Genomic DNA, 19,075 nt, shown 5'->3' on the forward strand with positions numbered 1-19,075 from the left:
GGGTGTGGACGACCGGAGCCTGCTGGGTTCACCCTTCACTGCACAAATGCTGAAAGGGAAAGGTCGAGAGAAATCTCAGGGAGTCCAGAATGAGTGTGCTCAATTAAAATTTCACGCTTGCAGATGGATATCGTTGTTTGGGTACTTTTTGTGCAGAAAGACATAGAGGCCGCGTCACGGGTCGGCATTAACAGGGACGTTGCGATGGGTTTTCACGATCCAGAACATGAACTTGAGCCCCGATGAAGCAAATTGTCCTCCCCCAAAACAGAATTCCTTAGTAGACCAGGATTATCACAAAAAAGTATACTCAATTTTTATTGTTTTAATTTTAATTTCATTGGCAAAATGTTTGTGGAAATGTATTATGTTAATACCTAAGTGATATCTTTGGTTTAGCTTCTTGTCGTGCGAAGCCTGAAGTATTTACTCTCTGGCCCTGTACCGAAAAAGGTTGATGGTCTGTGTTTTGATCCACGATATCTTATGTTACGATTTATTTAGATTTTGTTGGTTTTTCTCAGTAGCGTTTTGTAGTTTTCAGCATACAGATCTTTGCACAGAGCTTTTGATCTTTAAAGATCTGTAGATTATTAAATTAATACTTCAGTACTTGTGAGCTGTTGTAAATGGTACTTTTAGTACACTATTTTTGTATCCTATGAGCTTGCTAAACCCTCACTCATTAGTTTTTCTTTTTTAAGTGAAAGCAGGTTTATGGAGAGAGCAGCACATGCCATAGGCAGAATGCAGTCCATCTCAAGGCAAGAGCGGCCCCTCATTAGTTTTTGTTTTGTTTTGTTTTTGTTTTTAACATAGGGAGAAGCTCTTTTTTTTAAAGTATTTTATTTTTATTTATTTATTTATGGCTGTGTTGGGTCTTCGTTTCCGTGCGAGGGCTTTCTCCAGTTGCGGCGAGCGGGGGCCACTCTTCATCGCGGTGCGCGGGCCTCTCACTGTCGCGGCCTCTCTTGTTGCGGAGCATAGGCTCCAGACGCGCAGGCTCAGCAGTTGTGGCTCACGGGCTTAGTTGCTCCGCGGCATGTGGGATCCTCCCAGACCAGGGCTCGAACCCGTGTCCCCTGCATCGGCAGGCAGACCCTCAACCACTGTGCCACCGGGGAAGCCCTCACTCATTAGTTTTAATAGCTTTTTGTAAACTCTGGGAATTTCTCTGTGGACAGTCATGTCCTCTGCATTTAGAGAGTTTTCTCTCTTCCTTTCCAGTCTGTACGCCTTTCATGTATTTATTTTTTCTCCTCGTGGCACCGACTAGGACCTGTGGGTGAGTAGCAGTGCAGTGGGTCGACTCCCGTGCCCTCTTCCCGGCTTTAGGGGAGGGCACCGTGTTTTCATCAGTAAACATGACTTCACTGTAGGTTTTTGGTAAATGCCTGCTAGCAGGCGAGGAAGTTCCCTTGAATTCCTAGTTTGCGTCAGAGGTTTTTTGTTCTGTTTTTTAACAAATTTATTTATTTGTTTTTATTTTTGGCTGCGTTGGGTCTTTGTTGCGGTGCACGGGCTTCTCATTGCGGTGGATTCTCTTGTGGAGCACACGCTCTAGGCGCGTGGGCTTCGGTAGTTGTGGCACGTGGGCTCAGTAGTTGTGGCTCACGGGCTCTCGAGCGCAGGCTCAGTAGTTGTGGCTCACGGGCTTAGTTGCTCCGCGGCATGTGGGATCTTCCCAGACCAGGGCTCAAACCCGTGTCCCCTGCATTGGCAGGCGGATTCTCAAGCACTGCGCCGCCATGGCAGCCCCTGCGTCAGAGTTTTTATCAGGAATTGTGTAGGTTTCCTCAGCTCCTCTGCATCTATTGAGATGGTTTTTCTTCTTTATTCCACTGCTGTGATTTCGACGTGTCCCCAGGTGACTCCCAGTGGTCGAGGCTGCGTTGTCCCCTTGCTGGGCTGCCAGCTTCCGTGCGCAGAGATTGTGCTGAGACGCTGGGCTCCGAGTTGCTGAGGGGCACTGCTCTGTGGTCTCTCGCGGTGTCCGGCCTCCTGAGCCCCCGGAGCTCCCTGCTGTAGTGCTTTCTGGGGGAGTTCGTGTCGACCGTGTTCAGCCTCCCTTCCGGCTTCGGTACGATTCACCAGCGAAGCCGTCTGGGCCGGGCAGGGGCAGGGGGGTCCTCCTTTCCCTTCGTCCTCTGCCGGGAAGGCGGCTGCCTCTGCGTGCCGTCTCCTTCGCGGGCGTGGGGGCGGCTCGCGTCTCCCCCGCTGCTCCCTCTCTCCCCCTCCTGCCTCTTTCTTTGTTCCCCACCTACCGAAGCACGAGTTACAGGCGGTGAAGCCCACTCCTCGGGAGCGCAGGGCAGCTGCCGGCAGGTGTGTAACTGCCGCCCGGGCACGAGACGCCCAGCCCCCCGAGCCCCCCGCCGCCCCGTGTCCAGGGCACCTTTCCTGGCACTGCCGGGACTCTGTCGCTGGACGCAGACCTGCTGTCTGCCTGTCTGCCACCCCCTACCCTCCCGGGGGAGCGTTTGGGTGGTTTCCAGTTCCTGACACGCAGGCGTAATTATTTCAGGTTTAATTTGCTCTTTATCTAGTTTCTTAGAACGAAAGCTTGGATGATTGATTTCTATAAAAACTGCTTAGTTGAGATAAAATCTACATGCGGTAAAACCCGCCCGTCTGCAGTGTACGGTCCCGAGAGGTGCAGCGTGGCCGCAGTCGCCCTGAAACAAGCTCGTGCCGGCCAGCCCCTCCCGCAGGCCTCTCTTTGTCCAGCCAGCCTCGGGCACATCCCTCCCGTGATCCCTCTGGGGTCTTCACCTCCGTCCGGGGGCACCTGGGCCGTGTGCACGTGCAGGCCTCAGCGGACTCCAGCCAGGACAGCCCCCTGGTCAGCCGTCCCCTGCGGGGCTGGTCTCGCGGCTGTCCTGGGCTTTCCCGGGTGGGCCCCCTGGCCTCCTGCTGGGGGCCTCCCTGAGCCAGAGCCCCGCTCGCCCTTGGGGGCGTTGGGGAAACGGAGAGCACGTGTAGTTTTTCCTGTGAGGGGAGCTTGTGCTGACCTGAGGTCTGGGGGACCCGGCAGGGGCGGCAGCACCCTCAGGACCCCGCTCCCCTGGGCCCCCGACCTCGTCCCGCCCCGGCGAGCTCCGTGTCTCCTCCACCCGGGAAGCCCCGGCCTCCGTTCAGCTCTTTAGTCTTCGGAGGAGAGGTGGTGGGATGCCGGGGGATGTGCATGGGGGGATGTCCGGGGTCTGGCAGCCTCCATGCCGACGTGGTCTCTGGGGCCGGCGGTAGCAGTGCCTGTGACCGTCCTTCCCACCCTGGCGGTACCGCTCTTGGGGCCCCCTCCGGGCCGGCTGCGGCCCCTGCGGCCCCCCAGCCCCCCGCCCGCCACCACAGATGCAGCCAGGCCGCGGGCGAGCGGGGGGCCGGCTCCCCGGCTGGCGGAGTCGCGAGGCTGACGCGCTCTCGCCCGTTTGCAGACTACGTCTACTTCGAGAACTCGTCCAGCAACCCGTACCTGATCCGGAGGATCGAGGAGCTCAACAAGGTAGCGTGTGGCCCCGTCCCTGCTGGGGGGCGGGGGTGCCCCTCCCCGGAGAGCCCATCCCTGAGGGTCCCTGGTAGGGTGTTCGGAGAGGGTCTGGGTGGGATGGCTCCAGCCGAGGAGTGAAGGAAGCCGCCTGGGCGCCCACAGCCCGAAGGTCCCCTGCCCGTCTCCCTCCTCTCTCGCTCCACGTCTGCCGAGCGTCCTGGGCAGGCGCTTATGAGTGGATTAGGGGATGGGGCCCCCGGAGCCCTTCTGGGCCTGGTGGGGCGCGTTGGGCGTGGGCTCGCAGGTTCGGAACGGCCTCTTTGGTCAGAGGAGTGGGTGCTGTCCCCTGCGGACCCCCCCAGCCCGGTGGGGGAGCCCCGCCACCTCTCCTGCCGTCCTCCTAGTTGGGAGGCGTTGGTGGGGGCACTGGGGGAGAGGGCATCCGTGTGACCCTCCTCCGAGGCCACGGCTCTGGCCACGGCGGTGCCCGGTCAGCAGGGCCCTTGGCTCTGCCGCTTCTCTCTTCCCTGGTTCCTGCAGAAGGGCGGCTGTGGACCCCCACCCTGGGGCAGCCCCCGTCCCGGAAGCACTGTTGTCGCTCGTGTTGGCGAGGGGCCACCTTGCTGTGCCTCCACGTGGCCGGCAGGGGAGGATCTGCTTTCCTGGACCTCAGGCCTTGGGGCGGTGCAGCCGATTCTCGGGGCCAGGCGGGGTGGGGCGGGAAGGTCAGGGTGCCGGTCCCCCAAGGATCAGACTAGCCGTGGCGGCACCCCGACCCTGCGGCCGTGCCTGCCGTGACCGGGAGATGGGCGGCGTGCCCGTGCCCCGAAGCCCCGGCCCCGACCTGAGCGTGTCGGCCTGGCTGGAGTGACCGGGGCTGGGGGCGGTGGCCGGATGTCCCGTGAGGCCACCACGCCGCTGGAACCGGTGCGTTGGCGGGCGCCTCCCCCGAGCCCTGCTCACTGCCCGCTGGAGCCGGAGGGTGGGAGGGTGCGGCCCGTGCCCGCTGCCGCGATGGGAGCAGACGTCTGTGTCCCCCCCACCCCGTGCGGATCACTGGGGGCGCGGCTGGGGGCCAGGCCTCTGCGTGGAGTCGTGCTGGCAGGCGGGGCCATGGCGGCCAGCGGTCGCAGGGTGGCCACGGTGCCCTCCCTCTGGCCGCGACACACCATGCGTGTGAGGGAGAGGCAGCTCCGCCCCGTGAGGGTGGACGCGAGCGTGGGCACCGGGAAGCTCTGCCTGGTGGGGTAATGGAAAAGGGCCAGCGTGGGTCCAGAGCACCGGAGAGCACGGATGTCTGCTGTGGCCCTCGGGGTCCTCGGAACCCGGCACCCCTGCTGGCCTCCCCTTCCACCCCACGGGGCACGGGGCCTCCGTCCCGGCTGGAGAGGTGGGCGCGGCCCAGGCGATCGTAGTTCAGGCAGGGGCTGAAACCGGGTCAGTTCGAGGGCTCTCCCCTGGCGGCCCCAGGATGCCGGGCAGCCTCGTGTGCAGAGGGAGGTGGAGAGGTGGGTGCTCTCGGGGGGAGATCTGAGCCGCTGGCGTCGCGTCCCAGCAGAACGCCTGCTCTCAGCCTGCGACCTGGACGGAGCAGGGAGGACGGCTTCCACCGTGAGATCCATCGAAACAGACGGAGGAGAGAGCAGATGAGGGCGCAGAGGAAAACTGAGGCCAGACGAGCCGGGGGCACCCTCCGAGAGACATGGCGGCCGCTGTGACTGGGGAGACTCAGGAGTGAGAAGAAGCTCCTGGAAGTTATTAGCAGAAACTGGGATGAAAACACAGAGAGAGAAAACTCAGAAAAGTAGAGAGTCCTCCAATGGCCCAACGTCCAGTTAGTAGGAATCAGAGGCGACGAGGGCCCTGCAAGCAGAGGAGTGGCCTGAGAAAATGCCCCCACCCCGAGGTCCTCCAGAGCCACAGCGCCATCCAGCCCCCGGGACAGCGGGCGCCCCAGCGGAGGGCACCCTGCGGGCCACTGGCCAGTCCCCACGCCGCCCAGCCGGAGCAGCGGGGGGCGGCGCGGGGTCCTGGCAGGGCCCTGGAGCGGACCGTGGAGTGAGCACTGAGGGGTCGGGAGGAAGCGGGGCGTGGAGACCAGGGCAGGGGGGCGAGGGGTTGCTCCCGCACTTTGTCTCTTTTCTGTAAATGAAAACAAGTCTAAAATGAGTTTTCTTGACGAAGCTGCAGCCGCTGGGTCTGCGTCCCTGTGGGGCTTGCTGCCCCTCCCGCGAAGCCCGGCTCTTTTGAGCCCCTCGCAGCCCCTCCACCGGGCCGTGCCCGACACCTGTTCCCCCAGACCTCCCCTCAGGGACTCTGGGCTTTCGTGAGCTTTCAAAGTAACTGTCGAGTTTTCTCCTTAGAACTTTGATTGGATATATATGGCATTTACGTTGTTTTCATGAAGCGTTAAATCTTTACACTACTGGAGAAAATTGCCGTTGTGAAAGAACGGGAAAAGGCCGACCGGGGGTCGTGAGAATGGGGGTGCGTGGGGGGGCGGAGGGCAGACCCTCGGGACGGGCGTTGGGGGGTGCGGCGTGGGGACCAGGCCCCGTGTGCGCCCTCTGGGTGCCAGCCAGGCAGGAGAGGCCCAGAGAGGACCAGAGGGCAGGCGGAGGCCTCCCGGGAAGCCTCTGGCATGGGATTAGAAGCCAGGTTTTAGGGAGTCAGGTTGGACCGTGGGGTGTGGGAATCTCCGAAAAGTCCAGCAAAGGACGAAAGGCAGACGCTGCTGACCCCAGTGGGACATCTCCCCGCATCCCACGTTGTCCCCCAGTGGGGTCCTCCTGGGGGGCCAAGGACCCCACTCCGCCTGCTCCCGAGCCGTAGCCACCCCCAGCCTTGTGGGAAGGCCCCCTGCCCTCCTGCCCTCGCTCCCGGGCCGCTGAGCCGGCCTCCGTGGAGACAGGAAACGGGCGAGGGTGCCCTGCAGTCGCCCCAGCTTCCCTCCCACAGGCCCTTTGGGACCCCAGCCCGGGGAGGGGGACGCAGGCAGATGGAGGAGACAGATGGGGGTTGTGAGGGGCTAGGCAGCAGGGATCCGGGCAGAGCACCAGAGGGAAGAGGGCTCTGGAGTCCCGGGTGTCCAGGGTCTGGCCCAAGCCAGGCTCGCAGAGCTGAGGTTGTGCAGAACCAGGCACAACCCCAGGAGGTGCACGTTCTCGGGGGCCCCTGGGAGGCGCTGCACGTGGTGTGGGTCCAGGAGGGGGCATTGCTGCGACTCCACGGGCCCGCTGCGGGGCAGCCTCAGTGGCTCAGAGACTCTGACAGAGCCCTGAAGACGCAAGGCCCAGGTGCTCCCAGAGGCCGGGACCGTGGCTTCTGCGTGACGCTCTCGCAGTCGTCCTTCTAGACTCTGTCCGGTTGCTTCTGTGGTCCTGACGCGGTGCCAGATCGTCTCCGTCGTGTTGAAGGCCCCTCGTCATTCCAAGTTCAGCGGACAGTCTCCAGGACCATTTCTAGGAGGCGCTTTTTGGTCTGGAAATCCCATCTTGCAAAACTCTGGGCCCCCTTGAACACTGCAGACGTTTACGGGTCTGACACAGCCATCCCGACAAGTCGACAAGTCGTGCTTCTAAAAACCCAGCCTTCACACGCTGAAGACGGCCGCGTCGTCTTCAGGCCCTCTCACAGTCACTTGTTTTGATACTTGATCTCAGTTTTCCTGGAAGAATTTTTCGTGTTCTTTATGTTCCTTCGTAGACTGGAGAGAGGATGGTTTTCATCAGCGTGCCCGCTGCAGTTCTTGTGATGAACCTGTAAAGCAGCGGAGTTGATAGCACTTTAACTTACGCTCAGGGATGTGAAAAATTCCTAAGGCTTTTTCTTAGGAAAAATTCCTGGTCTAATGGAATTTAATAACTAAAAGGGAAATACTTTTCACAAAAATAATTTTGTTTAATGTTGTAAATGCTGCTGTGCTAAACTCTACAAAGATTAGAATTGTGATACAATCCTTGCTTTATTATTAAAAGTTTTGTAAACTTGGTTAGTTAAGAAGAAACGTGCTCTCGGTCTGAGGTTACCACCCCGTGGGCTTCGCGGTGTCCTTGCCGCTGCTCGTTCTGTCCGTGTTCGTTGGGCGCTTGGCAAGCCCGGGTCGTCCCAGGCTGCAGCGGCCGCGTGGGGGTCGGTCCCGGCCGCTGCAGCCCCATCCTGGTGCCGAGGCCCGCACTGCCCTGCGTCTCGGAGGCGGACCCAGGCCTCAGGGCCGCGCCTCTCGCGTGCTGGCCAGGTTTCTGCTCATGGCGGGTGACGGAGGCCCGCGGTTGTTGTCCTTGATCACACCCCTCTGGTGCCCGAAAGGAAGGGGCAGCTCCCGAGGCCACGGCAGAGCTGTCCTTTCTGGTGGCCGGGGTCCACCTGGTGTCCTCAGGCGGCTCGGGATAGGACGGTGGGGGTGGGGGGGGCGCAGACTCGGTTTAGGTCCGGTGTGCGTCCCCTCCGTCAGCCAGGGTTGCCGCTGCCCTTCAGGGCCCTCCCCGGGGCACGGGCTCCGCGTGACGAGCCCGTCCCTGGTCACCGCTGAGCCCCCAGCTGGGGGACGCCCCTGCGGGCAGCCGCAGGCCCGCGGGGCGTGCGCTCCTCAGCCCCTGCCTTGCTGTTGCAGACGGCCAGCGGGAACGTGGAGGCCAAGGTGGTGTGCTTCTACAGAAGGCGGGACATCTCCAGCACGCTCATCGCCCTGGCCGACAAGCACGCCAGTGAGTGCCCCGGCCGCCGGCCCGCCCCGCCCCCCGGCCGCCCCGCCCTCCCTCCGGCCCGCCCCGCCCCCCGGCCGCCCCGCCCTCCCTCCGGCCCGCCCCGCCCCCCGGCCGCCCCGCCCTCCCTCCGGCCCGCCCCGCCCCTCCGGCCCGCCCCGCCCCTAGCTGCCACCCCAGCCTCCGGGCGCGCGCAGGCGAAGGCCGTGCATGTCCCCGGGGCCTCCTTCCTTCTCTGAGAAGCGGCCCTGGCCGTGCTCCTCCTAGCGTGTGGCTGCTCTCACCTGCCTGAGGGCTTTAATTGGGGGGACTTTCCAGATCCTTGGTTGGACCACTCCTTGGATGGTGCAGGGAGCGCTGGGCCCTGGGCGCCAGGCCTGGGGGGGAGGGGCAGGGCCGCGGCCGCCCTTGCCCAGGACAGGCCTCTGCGCCACGCAGGGTGGACGCAGGCTGTGCGGCCGACCCTGAGGGAGCAGCCGGTTCTTTGGCCGGCCTCGTCTGGCCTCACGGGAGGATGGGATCCCACCTTTGGGTTTTGGCCTCTGTGTCAGTGGCGTCCCTGTGGCATGCCAATGGTGGACCCTGAAGCTGTGCCCAGAGGGGACAGAGATGGGATACAGTGCCTCTCAGCCTCCCACCCTAAAGCCTGTGCCCACCACCCCTGCACTCTGGCCTCCCGGTGCCGAGGAAAAGGGGAAAAGAGCCGGGGTCTTGGGGGTGCCCCGCTGCGTGGCCCAGTGCAGTGGCCCGTGCAGTCGCTGGCCCTGCAGGTGTCAGCACGCGGGCTCCCGTTCATGCTGTCAGGACGCTGGCGGGGGCCTTGGGGGTGGCCCTGGCGGTAGGTGACCTGGGGGTGTCGATGACAGAGGATCTCCTCCCTGCGTCTGCTGCTCAGCCCAGAGCGACCGCAGCCCCTGCCCCTCGGCACACGGCGCGCTGTGTCCACGGGCCTAGGCTCTCCTGCTCTCAGGCCCCCGGGGGGAGCTTGGCCAGGTGTTAGGCCCCGAGACCCGCGGGAGGAGGGGGTCCTGCAGAAGTGCTGGAGCTGGCAGGGTGGGCAGAGGCCCTGCGGTGCCGGCGGGGCTTCTGCGCGCAGGGAAAGCTCCTTGCCGGGGACTCAGAGCCAAGCTGCAGGGAACCCGTGTCGCGCGCACGGGATGTGCCGCTCTGAGGAGGCCACCCGCTCCCGCCAGCTCACCGCGTCTCAGTGCGGAGCCTCGGCTGTTTTCTCAGGAGTCTGTACTGGCTGCTCCGTCTCGCGGTGATCTGTGCAGAAACCACGTTTCTCGGGGTTGACCCTCCTGGCGTGCTCATCTGTGAGCTCGCTGCAGCGGGGGCGAGGCTGGTGCACCTCGCTGCCCAGGGCCTCGCCCGGCGTCAAGGCATGGGTGTAGGGACACTCTGGGGGCCCTTCTGGCAGGAGGGGTAGAGACCCAGGGGAGCCCACTGCGCGGTCAGATTAGCTGCTCGAGTTTCTTCTGGGCCTGGGGGCCTGAGGGACAAGCTTCTGCCCTGCCCCTACCAGGGCGTCCAGCCCCTGGTGCAGCACAGATGCCCTGGGGCCACACAGGCCTCCCCGGAGCGGGAGAGCCCTTGCTGGGGTCTCCAGGCCACATTCTGCTCCGCCACGGCCCCGTCTCGAGGTGTGTGGCCCCCTCCCACAGAGCTGTCCTCCTGAGACCAAGGCCTTGCCCAAGGGGACAGTGGGCACGGGTGACAGGTCCTCCCTGGAACCCCCCAGAGCCAGCTGCAGGGGCTCGGGAGAGCCAGTAGGGTGTGTGAGCTGAGCCGGGGTAGGGTGGGAGCCTGGAGCCTGCCTGGGCCTTGTGGGGAAGGCCCCCCAGCTCTGAGCCCAGGGCCCGGGCCCCCTGGATCCCAGAGGGGAGGGGCTTTTGCACCAGGGGCCATGTGCCCTGGGTTCCTAGAGGCCAAGCGCCACAGCCCACGCTTGTTTGAGGGTCCGCTGGGGACGGGGCCTGGGGGCTGTGGGGAGGCTCTCTCCTGGTCTCCCCGGGGGCTGGAGGTCAGCCTGGCCCGAGCCCTGGCCACCCCTGAGGCCTTAAGCGTGGCCCTGGGGTGTGCGTTCCTGGGTCCCTCCTCACCATTGCTGATGGCAGGGAGCCCTGGTGGGCTGGGGGTCTCAGAGCCACTGTGAGCTAGTGTCAGGACGGGGAGGGGCGGTGTCTGCAGACCTGAAATGGATGCCCAAGGGCCTGTCGCGGGCAGGGGCCAGGTTGGCTGCCCCTGGCCCCGGTTCCTAGCCGTGCTGCGGGGCCAGGGGTGCCGTCACCGGTTGGGCGTGAGCAGGATGAGGTGTGGGGATGGTGGGCCGGCTTCCAGGTGCTGGTGACGTCCCCGGGAGTGGGCAGGGAGGTGCCGAGGCCAGCGGTGTGGGTGCACAGGCTCCCGTGGCCCACGGCCTGGGCCGACCGGCCCTGCCCCCCTTCCCCCAGCGCCCCCCGCCCCTAGCCTTGGCCTCAGTCTGAGCTGCCGGCAACCGGGGTTTGTTGGAGGCGGGGGCGGGGGTCCCCTGCCCAGGGGCACCAGGACTCCCTGCAGCCACCACAGGGGGGCAGCAGAGGGCCAGGGGCCTTGTGGTGGCCCAGAGCCCGGGGGGCTGGGCTCCACGCCCCTACCTTTGGGTCTTGGGGCAGGGGATGGGTTTCGCCGTGCGTCTGGCTTCCCCCACCCCACTGTGCACGACCCCAGACCGCCAGCGTGTGTTTGGGGTCGCCCTAGCCCCAGGGCTGCATGTGCTGGGGTCCACGTCGTGGAGACCTACCACAGCCCCACCGCATGCCAGTTTCGAGATTCAGGCTTTCCCTGTGCCCATCGATGGCCCAGCCCTGGAGGTGTGGCCGAGGCCCCCCGGGTCACCATCCGCAGGCAGGAAGCACGCGCTGCTGACCTGGCCTTGGGATGCGTCCCCCGCGCCCCCCCGCACCCCACGCTGTGGCTCGGCCGTGTCCCCCGCCCCGTCCTTGTTTCTCCCGACTTCGCAGGGGCAGGTGTGTTCTGTGTGCAGGTAGCAGGGCCTCGCTGCCCAGGCTTGCCTGGGGCTCTGCTCGGAGAGTCTGGAGCAGCGTGGGCGTGGGGTGGGCAGGAGCTGAGGTCAGCCCGGCGGGATGTCCAGAGGCTCGGGTGTTCTCTGGCTCCGGCTGGGTGGTCTGCAGCCCCCTGTCCACCCTGCGTCCCGGCCTCACAGCCCTCGGTCCAGGCCGGGCGGGGAGTGAGTGGCGTGGCGCGCTGTCGCTGACGCGCCATCTGGGCGCTGTCTGTCTGTTACACAGCCCTGTCGGTCTGCTATAAACCCGGATCGGGGGCCGACAACGGCGAGGAAGGTAAGAGCCGCCCCTGCGGGAGGGTCCTGGGGTCTGTGCGCCGGGCTGCCCGCGTGCCGCGCCTGTGCGCCCTGCCGCGAGGTGGGCCTGAGGGGCTCCTGGCGCAGGGAGGGCTGCGGGGCACGGTGGGTCCTGCCCCCTGTCCTGGGTGTGCAGCAGCTGCTGTCTCGCTTTGCCTTCTTTCTCTGACGTGCTGCTTCCCAGGCCAGCACAGGACGTTTGTCCTCCTTCCTGTTCAGATGCCCGGGGCTGCTGGGGTGCCCTGCGGGGACCTACACTGCCACCTGCCCCGGGTCCAGCACGGGGAGGGGGCCTGTGCATCCAGCGGGTGGGCCTTTGTCCGGCCGCCTGAGCGTGTGTCTTTGGGACCAGCTCACAGGAGCTCTTTGTCCTTCAGGGGAAACAGAGGAGGAAATGGAAAACCCAGAAATGGCAGACCTGCCCGAGAAGCTCAAGCACCAGCTGAGGCATCGAGAGCTCTTCCTCTCAAGACAGCTGGAGTCACTGCCCGCCACCCACATCAGGTACCCAGGGGCCTGGGGCGGGCACGAGGGAGTCCCGCCACCCACATCAGGTGCCCGGGGGCCTGGGGCGGGCACGAGGGAGTCTGCCCAGCTCCCCTGACGCGCGCCCTTGTCTTGCAGAGGGAAGTGCAGCGTCACTTTGCTCAACGAGACCGAGTCCCTCAAGTCCTACCTGGAACGGGAGGTGAGGCCGCGACGCCATGGGCTGGGGGCTGGGGGGTGGGGGCAGAGGCGGGTCCTGGCTCCGCTGGTCTGGCCTGGGCGGGCATTGCTGCTCCCACCTCACGCTGGGCTCAGGCCCTTCCCTGCCCGTGGCGCCCTAAGGCCAGGCGCTGTCACGGCCCTTCCCGGTGTCCCGTGCAGTCCCCACTCCTTGCACCTCCAGAGCGAGGGCCCAAAATGGGCGTGACGGCTCCCGGGGGTCTGCTCTCCCCACCACCCCCCGCCCCCCAGGAGGGGCACGACTCGTCCTGGAGGGGACGACGGGACCCGTGCTGGCCGCTGTGGTCGCCGTCAGGCTTCCCCAGCGGGCGTGTGGCCCTACCGCAGTCCAGGCCACCGTCTCCAGTCTTCACTGGGTTGACCCACGACTGTGTTGGCCGGGCGACCAGAGGGTTTCTGAGTTTATGAAATCAAAAACGTCAGTGCTGCCAGGGTCTGGGGCCAGGGCACCGGCCTCCTCATCCCACAGGCGAGGGTGGGAGCGGAGCCACGGCGACCGGTGCCTGGGCCTTGCCGTGACACCCGAGCTGCCCACCCTGAGCCCGCGGTGACCCCCAGGGCGGGTGGTGCTTGTTGCGGGCTGTCCGTGCTGCCGCCCAGCGCCCCTCCCCCGAGGCGGAACGACCCAAAACGTCCCCAGAGGGTGCACGCGTGAGTCCTGGGAGCAGCGAGAAGCGTGTTTGGGGACGATGGCAGGCCAGCGGGGTCAGGAGCAGCGCGGGCACCGGTGTTACCTAGTGGGACAGGTCGCGGAGTAAGGGAGCTCCTGGGGTCAGGCGAGGAGTGGTTGTGGGTCCGGGGTCCCCTCCCCGCGTGTCCCCACGCACTGCGGGCCCCCCCGGGACCTGCGTGCGGCCACCCTGCAGCTCCTAGCGGGAGCGTCATTGCCTGTGGGCGACACTCGTTCTCAGCCACGGTCCCCTCCCCCCGAGGCAGGGCCCGGCTCTTCCCGGGGGCCCAGAGGGGCAAGGTGGGCGCGGGGTCGGACCGTGGACCATGGTGACAGCAGTCCAGTGAGGGCAAGCCCGGTGCCGTGGCCTCACCGAGGCCTGACTTGGTCAGGCGTTGGGGCACCGCCTGGAGGACGCTGCCTGGAGTCGGCGCTGAAGAGCCCCCAGGGCAGCCCGGGCCCCAGGGAGCCGCCGCGTGCCTGCCCACGGGACAGGGCAGGGGCCGTGGCCCCCAGGCGTGTGTTCACTGGGGGCTGCTGTCTGCAGTTTAGAAAGACCCCTTGGTGACAGCCACACAGAGGTGGTGACGCGGAGGGACGGCCGTGAGCAAAAAGGCGGCTGTGAACCACTTGGTCTCTGGCAGGCGCCTGGGCCCCATTCAGGGACCTGTGTGTGTCTCCTGGGCGCACGCCTCGTGTTTCTGCTTCTCTCCGCTCACCTGTCTAGGGGTGGGTGGCTCTTAGCCTGAGACGGCAGGCGGCCACTGGGGCGGCCTTCCCTCCCGGTCTGGGCGGCCCCGGGCGAGAACCGACTGACTGCGCCCAGGCCCGCCGTCCTGCTCGGGCCTCAGGGACTCAGTCCTCGGGTGCAGGTGCAGCCGCAGCCCACACGGACCTGCACCCAGAGGAGCCCTCGGCTCTGACGCAGGAGCTGGCCGCCGCCCGGGGAGCAGGGGCCGCGAGAAGCAACCACAAGGGAGTGAGAAAGGCGACACGGGGACACGGGGACAGGTGGAAGTCCTGGCACGGGGTGCCGCGACCCTCGGTGTACACGGGGAGACCCCAGGGGAAGCCCAGGGTCGGCAGGCTGGTTTCTGCCAAGCAGCCTCTGAGAAACAGCACCGGCACGTGGAGTGCCAGGCAGCGAAGGGCCAGGAAGGCCGGATTGTGCCAGTTCCAGCCGGAACAGCCTGGGCGCGGGCGTGCGGGGTGAAGACAGGCTCCGAGGCTGAGGGCCGCAGGCTGCTGCTCCGCTGACAGCTCTGGGCACCGAGTCCAGAACATTCTGTAACGTAACCCCTTTTGTGTACGTCTCCTGTGACAACTGCACGAAAACGGCACCATCTTCTCAAAGGATGTGCCCAGAATCTGTCAGATTCATTCCCAGATGCCTTAGGATTTTTGTTGCTGTTAAATGCTCTTATAAACTCAGTTTTCAAACTGTTGCTGCTGGTGGGCACGCGGCGGTTTGGGGAACTGGTCCTACAGCTGCCTCACCTGCTCTCTCAAGCCGGCTGAACTGTCAGCTCTCTGTGTCTCCGAGCAGATCGCTGTCCCTCCTGACGGTCGTCCCCTCCCGTCTGCTGACCTCCCATGAGCGTGGCCGAGGGTGCCGTGTATTGACGCCGCCCCGTGTGCTGTTTTCCAGGACTTCTTCTTCTACTCTCTCGTCTATGACCCCCAGCAGAAGACCCTCCTGGCTGACAAGGGGGAGATCCGTGTAGGGAACCGGTACCAGGCAGACATCACCGACCTGCTGAAAGAGGGTAGGGTGGGCCGGGAGGCTGGCGGGGAGGGCGGGGGGCTCTGGGCGTTGGGATGGGGCAGCAAGCCCCAGGACCCCCAGCAGGAGGGGTCGTCGGACCCTCCCTGGCACCTGGAGATTTTGTTTCCTTTTGGCAGTTGTTTTCATAACCTTTTCAAAGCTCTTTCTCTCTCTCAAAAACTCGTTTGAATGGATCTGCCTATTTCACTGACTTGTAGCAGCGGGTGGTGCCGTCCGCGAGGCCGAAGCGCACGGGGACGCGGTGCCCAGCTCCCCTGCCCTTCAGTCCTTCAGCAGCCTGGGGGTCGTGGGCGGGCTTGACCCCCATCTTCTCAGCCCGTGCTGTCCCCGACCAAGCAGCCCGGCAGGAACGTGGACCCGTGGCCAGCAAGGCCGGTGCCGTCTGGCTCAGGGCGCCGTGTGGCGGGCCTCCTTCTGGGGCCACGTGGTTGAGCCCGGGTCACTTGGGTGGTGGCCTCACTCAGGCAGCTCAGGCTGACCGGGAGCGCAGCGGGGTCCGGGCCTCGTGGTACCTGCCACTCCCCCTCCCCCCCTTCCTTCCTGCGCGGCCGCGTGGTTGCCGTGTAGCAGGCCTGACGGCTGAACCGCGCGCTTGCTTGTCCGTGATGGGGTCTTGGTGCCTGTTCTCTTCGGAGCCTTTGCTCCTGCGGAGCTGGTCCCCTGTGTGCAGGGTCATCCCCACGTGGCGCCCAGGTGGCCTCGGGGCCCCTGCGTCCCTCGGGAGCGCGGTGTCCTCCTGGCGAGCGTCCCCAGCACCTGTGGGGCCGCGGGTTGGGCTTGGCTCCCCTGCGGCCTGTGCCTCGGTTTCCTCCGCGCTGGAGAAGCACCGGGCGTCCCTTCGTGGCGCGGCTGCCGCTCCTCTCGGAGACGTGATGCCTGATCCCCAGAAGCTGGTCCGCTTGTCCTAAACATCCGCTCTTGGCCTGTGTGCGTGTTTCCTGTTGCACACACACACACACACACGAGCGCACACGCACGCCACACCTCCCACGCGTGTGCATCTCACACACACACACTTGCTCCCCCCGTTGGTTGGTCTTGGTCTCTGTCTCTGTCTTACGGGGGTTCCTGCCGCCGGTCGGATGTGAGAGGGAGGGCTGACGGGAAGCACCTGCTGGGGGCGGTTCCCTCTGTTCACGGGTGTCTGGCTCCGGCCCGGGTGGGGCGAGGCTGCCCTTCCTGCCAGCCCTGGCACTCTGCCCTGTGGTCCTGCCCTGTGGCCGCTCGTGTCACTCGTGGGGGCTCCTCGCACTTGAGCAGAGCCGGATGCGCTGGCCCAGCTGGTCTCCTGGTGCAGCCCGTCCCCCTGCTGGGCGGGGTGCACCTGGCACCGGGGCCCCGCTCCAGGGACGGGCGTTCTCCAGGGGCCCCATGGGGCCTCCTGGTCTACACCATCCCAGCCTGGCTGAGATAAAGGGCCTGGCGAGGGCCACATCCAGTGGGAAACAGGAGAGGCCACACGACGGCCACAGGAGAACACTGAGTGGCCGGAACGTCCGAGGACCTCGCTTTCTCGGCCATCCCTGGGCGCTTGGCGGGAGGATGCGTCTCTGGTCTCGGGGCGCCCCGGGGAGGCCCTACCTGCAGCCCCAGGGCCAGGGGCGGCATCCGTACAGCCCTTCCCCCTCCCGACCCCTGGGCCGCTGGGGCGAGGTGGGGTCGGCCTAGGCCTCAGTTCCCTGTTCTCCTCCCGGAGCCTGGACCCTTCCCAGCAGGGGAAGCCGTGCCCCTGCCTTGGATGCGTGAGGCATCTGCAGGGTGCACCAGCGGGCGTGGGCGACAGGTGGGGCCACAGCTAGCTGTGCCTGTGGCTCTGGGCTCAGTTGCCCGGCAGTCGCTGGGGGCTGGTCGCGGCCCGCGGACCTTAGATCCTGGAGGGGGGGGCCCTGCCTTCCTTGGTACCCACTGTCCCTGGGGAGGGTTCTCCGTGCCGAGTCACCACCAGGAAGGAGCCAAGCCACGACACTGGGAAGATCCCACCTGTGCTCGTCCTACAGACGCAGCCCCCAGGACCCTGACCCCTCAGATCTCTTCGTCCCCACCCCCGGGTCGGTCCTGCACCTCTGCAATGCGGGGCTTCTCTCCCGTGAGCCCCTGTCCCAGCGCCGTCCCCTGGAGCCTGGCAGGGCCTGACCTTCCCCAGGGCGAGGGAGCACGTGTTTCCGTGGTGACTTTCGGCCATGCCTGGCCCTGCCTGACCGTGCTCCCACAGGGCTCCCGCGGACTTGCTGAGTGCCGTGAGGGGTCCCGCCCTGGGTCTGGAAGTCGGTCGCCACTGAGAGCAACAGAGGCTGAGAGGGTCTGCAGACGTGCAGGCTGAGCGCCTGAGCTGAGCGGGGGTGTGACCTCGGGGCGGGCGTTCTCTGGACCCTCGTGCTGGCCTCGTCTGCCCCTTGCTGCCTGGAGCACGTGGCAGTTGGCACTTGGCACGGGCAGCTGCCCAGGAGAGAAACCCTCCTGGCTGGGCCCTGAGCCCCCGTGCCCGCCGCAGACAGGGTGAGGAGCGGGGCTCCCGCCCGCAGAGGGAAGATGCCCCGAGACGGAGCCTTCTGGCACCAAGGGGGCCCTTGGGTGGCAGGCGCGTGGGTCCGCACTGAGTCGACCCCAGTGTCCTCGTTGTGACGGGGCTGCCGCGGGGGGCTGGGAGCAGCTGCACCTGACCCTGCAGCGTCTCAGAGTAAAGGGCTTGGCTGACCAGATCCGAGCCGCCTCCGCGCGGCCCTCTGTCCAGCTGGCTGTGCTCCCTGGGCCCTCCCGACGGCACCTCTTCAAGCTCCTCCACGGGGGCCACGGGCTGCCAGCCCCACGCGCTCACGGGTTCCAGAGGTGAAGGCAGAGGTGAAGGCCGTCGTGTGTCGAGCGTGCCCTGGAGCTCCGGGCCCGCCCGCCTCTGTGCGGGTGCGCGCGCGCTGTGGGCTCGTCCCTGGGCTCGCTCGCCCCCCCCGCCCCTCCCAGCGCGGCACTCCCCGTCTCAGCAGCCCGCTCCCTCCTCCGACCCTGGGCGCCACGCGGAGCCTCGGGGGTCTTCTCACGGCCTCGGTGGTTCTCACCGTGCAGTGTTTCTTCCTGGCAGGCGAGGAGGACGGCCGAGACCAGTCCAAGCTGGAGACCAAGGTGTGGGAGGCTCGCAACCCGCTGGTGGACAAGCAGATCGACCAGTTCCTGGTGGTGGCCCGGTGAGTTCCGGGCTGGGGCGGCCACGCCCCGCCCGACCCCCGGGCACAAGCTGGCACGGGGCCTCAGCCACTGCCCCATCCCTGCGGCGGGCGGCGGGGTGCCTGTCCTACAGGGGGTCCCCCAGTGAAGGGCCTGGGAGGTCAGAGGGTCCGGGGCCCTGCTCTGTCGAGACCCCCCTCGTGGCTCCTAGGGAGGCCTGCAGGGTGGGACCTGGCCCTTCCCTGAAGATGGAGCCGGCTCTGGGGGGCTGCTGGGTCCCCGGGTCCGGGGGGCAGCCCGACACCTCCACCTCCACCCCCAACCCGACCCGTGGACCTCAGGGGCCGCCCACCGGCCGAGGCCAAGTAAGCCGGGCGCAGACGGGGCTCTTTCCCCGGACGGTAGGGCGGGACAGAGGTGCTTGTCTGGCTCCGGGACTGGGCAGATGTGGCCTGGAGACGCAGGGCCTCCTGGGCACAAGGGGGCGGCCGTCCGAGGAGCAGCTTCTGCCCAGGCCGGCCCCCCAGGGGTCCCCGGGCTGGGCCGACAGGAGGGGAGCTCCTGCGAGCACACGGGGGCCGCACGCCCAGAAGGCGCCTGGGCCGGGTGCCGTCGGAAACAGTGTAGGAATGGGGCCCTGAGTCTCAGGACCTGAAGACTCTCTTTTGTAAGAAGAGGTCTGCAAAGTCTCAGAAACGACGTCCCCGTGCTCCAGACCAGAGGGCTCCGTCCCGAGACAGCCGAGTCTGGACGCGTCTGCGTGTCCGGCTTGGTCCGGCCGCCCCTCCTGCTTGTCCGCTCCAGTGGTCAGCGTCTCTCCTCCTCCCCAGCTCCGTGGGCACCTTTGCACGCGCCCTGGACTGCAGCAGCTCTGTCCGACAGCCCAGCCTGCACATGAGCGCCGCGGCCGCCTCTCGGGACATCACCCTGGTAAGTGAGAGGGCCACCGGGCAGCCGCGGCCCTGTGCATCTGCTCAGGTCAGCACCCGCCCCCCGGGCACAGCCCTCCCTGGGGGGCACAGCGCAGGGCTCTCGTTGCCCCTGTGTGGTGACCCTGTCTCATGCTGGTGAGAGGCTGCCGGCCGGCACGTGGTCAGGCCCTACCGGGCCCTTGCTGGGCCGCGGGCCGCACGTCCTCAGCCCGCCCCGCTCCTTCCACACTTGCCACCTCAGAGGCAGCGGCATC

General features: G+C 66.0%; 1 protein-coding gene across 4 annotated transcripts in view; it reads left to right on the forward strand.

Moving 5' to 3' along the window:
* The window catches only part of MTA1 (metastasis associated 1), a 38,902-nt gene that overhangs the window by 11,088 nt on the left and 8,739 nt on the right, over window positions 1-19,075 (forward strand). For all 4 annotated transcript variants that reach the window (XM_036842837.1, XM_036842838.1, XM_036842839.1 and 1 more), the window contains exons 2-9: window positions 3,435-3,502; window positions 8,100-8,193; window positions 11,481-11,531; window positions 11,929-12,055; window positions 12,176-12,239; window positions 14,596-14,713; window positions 17,807-17,909; window positions 18,720-18,819. In XM_036842837.1, coding sequence (XP_036698732.1) covers window positions 3,435-3,502; window positions 8,100-8,193; window positions 11,481-11,531; window positions 11,929-12,055; window positions 12,176-12,239; window positions 14,596-14,713; window positions 17,807-17,909; window positions 18,720-18,819 — 725 coding nt within the window. The remainder of the gene's footprint in view (window positions 1-3,434; window positions 3,503-8,099; window positions 8,194-11,480; window positions 11,532-11,928; window positions 12,056-12,175; window positions 12,240-14,595; window positions 14,714-17,806; window positions 17,910-18,719; window positions 18,820-19,075) is intronic.

The sequence above is a fragment of the Balaenoptera musculus genome, chromosome 2 (genome assembly GCF_009873245.2).
Source record: "Balaenoptera musculus isolate JJ_BM4_2016_0621 chromosome 2, mBalMus1.pri.v3, whole genome shotgun sequence".
Lineage (NCBI taxonomy): Eukaryota > Metazoa > Chordata > Mammalia > Artiodactyla > Balaenopteridae > Balaenoptera > Balaenoptera musculus.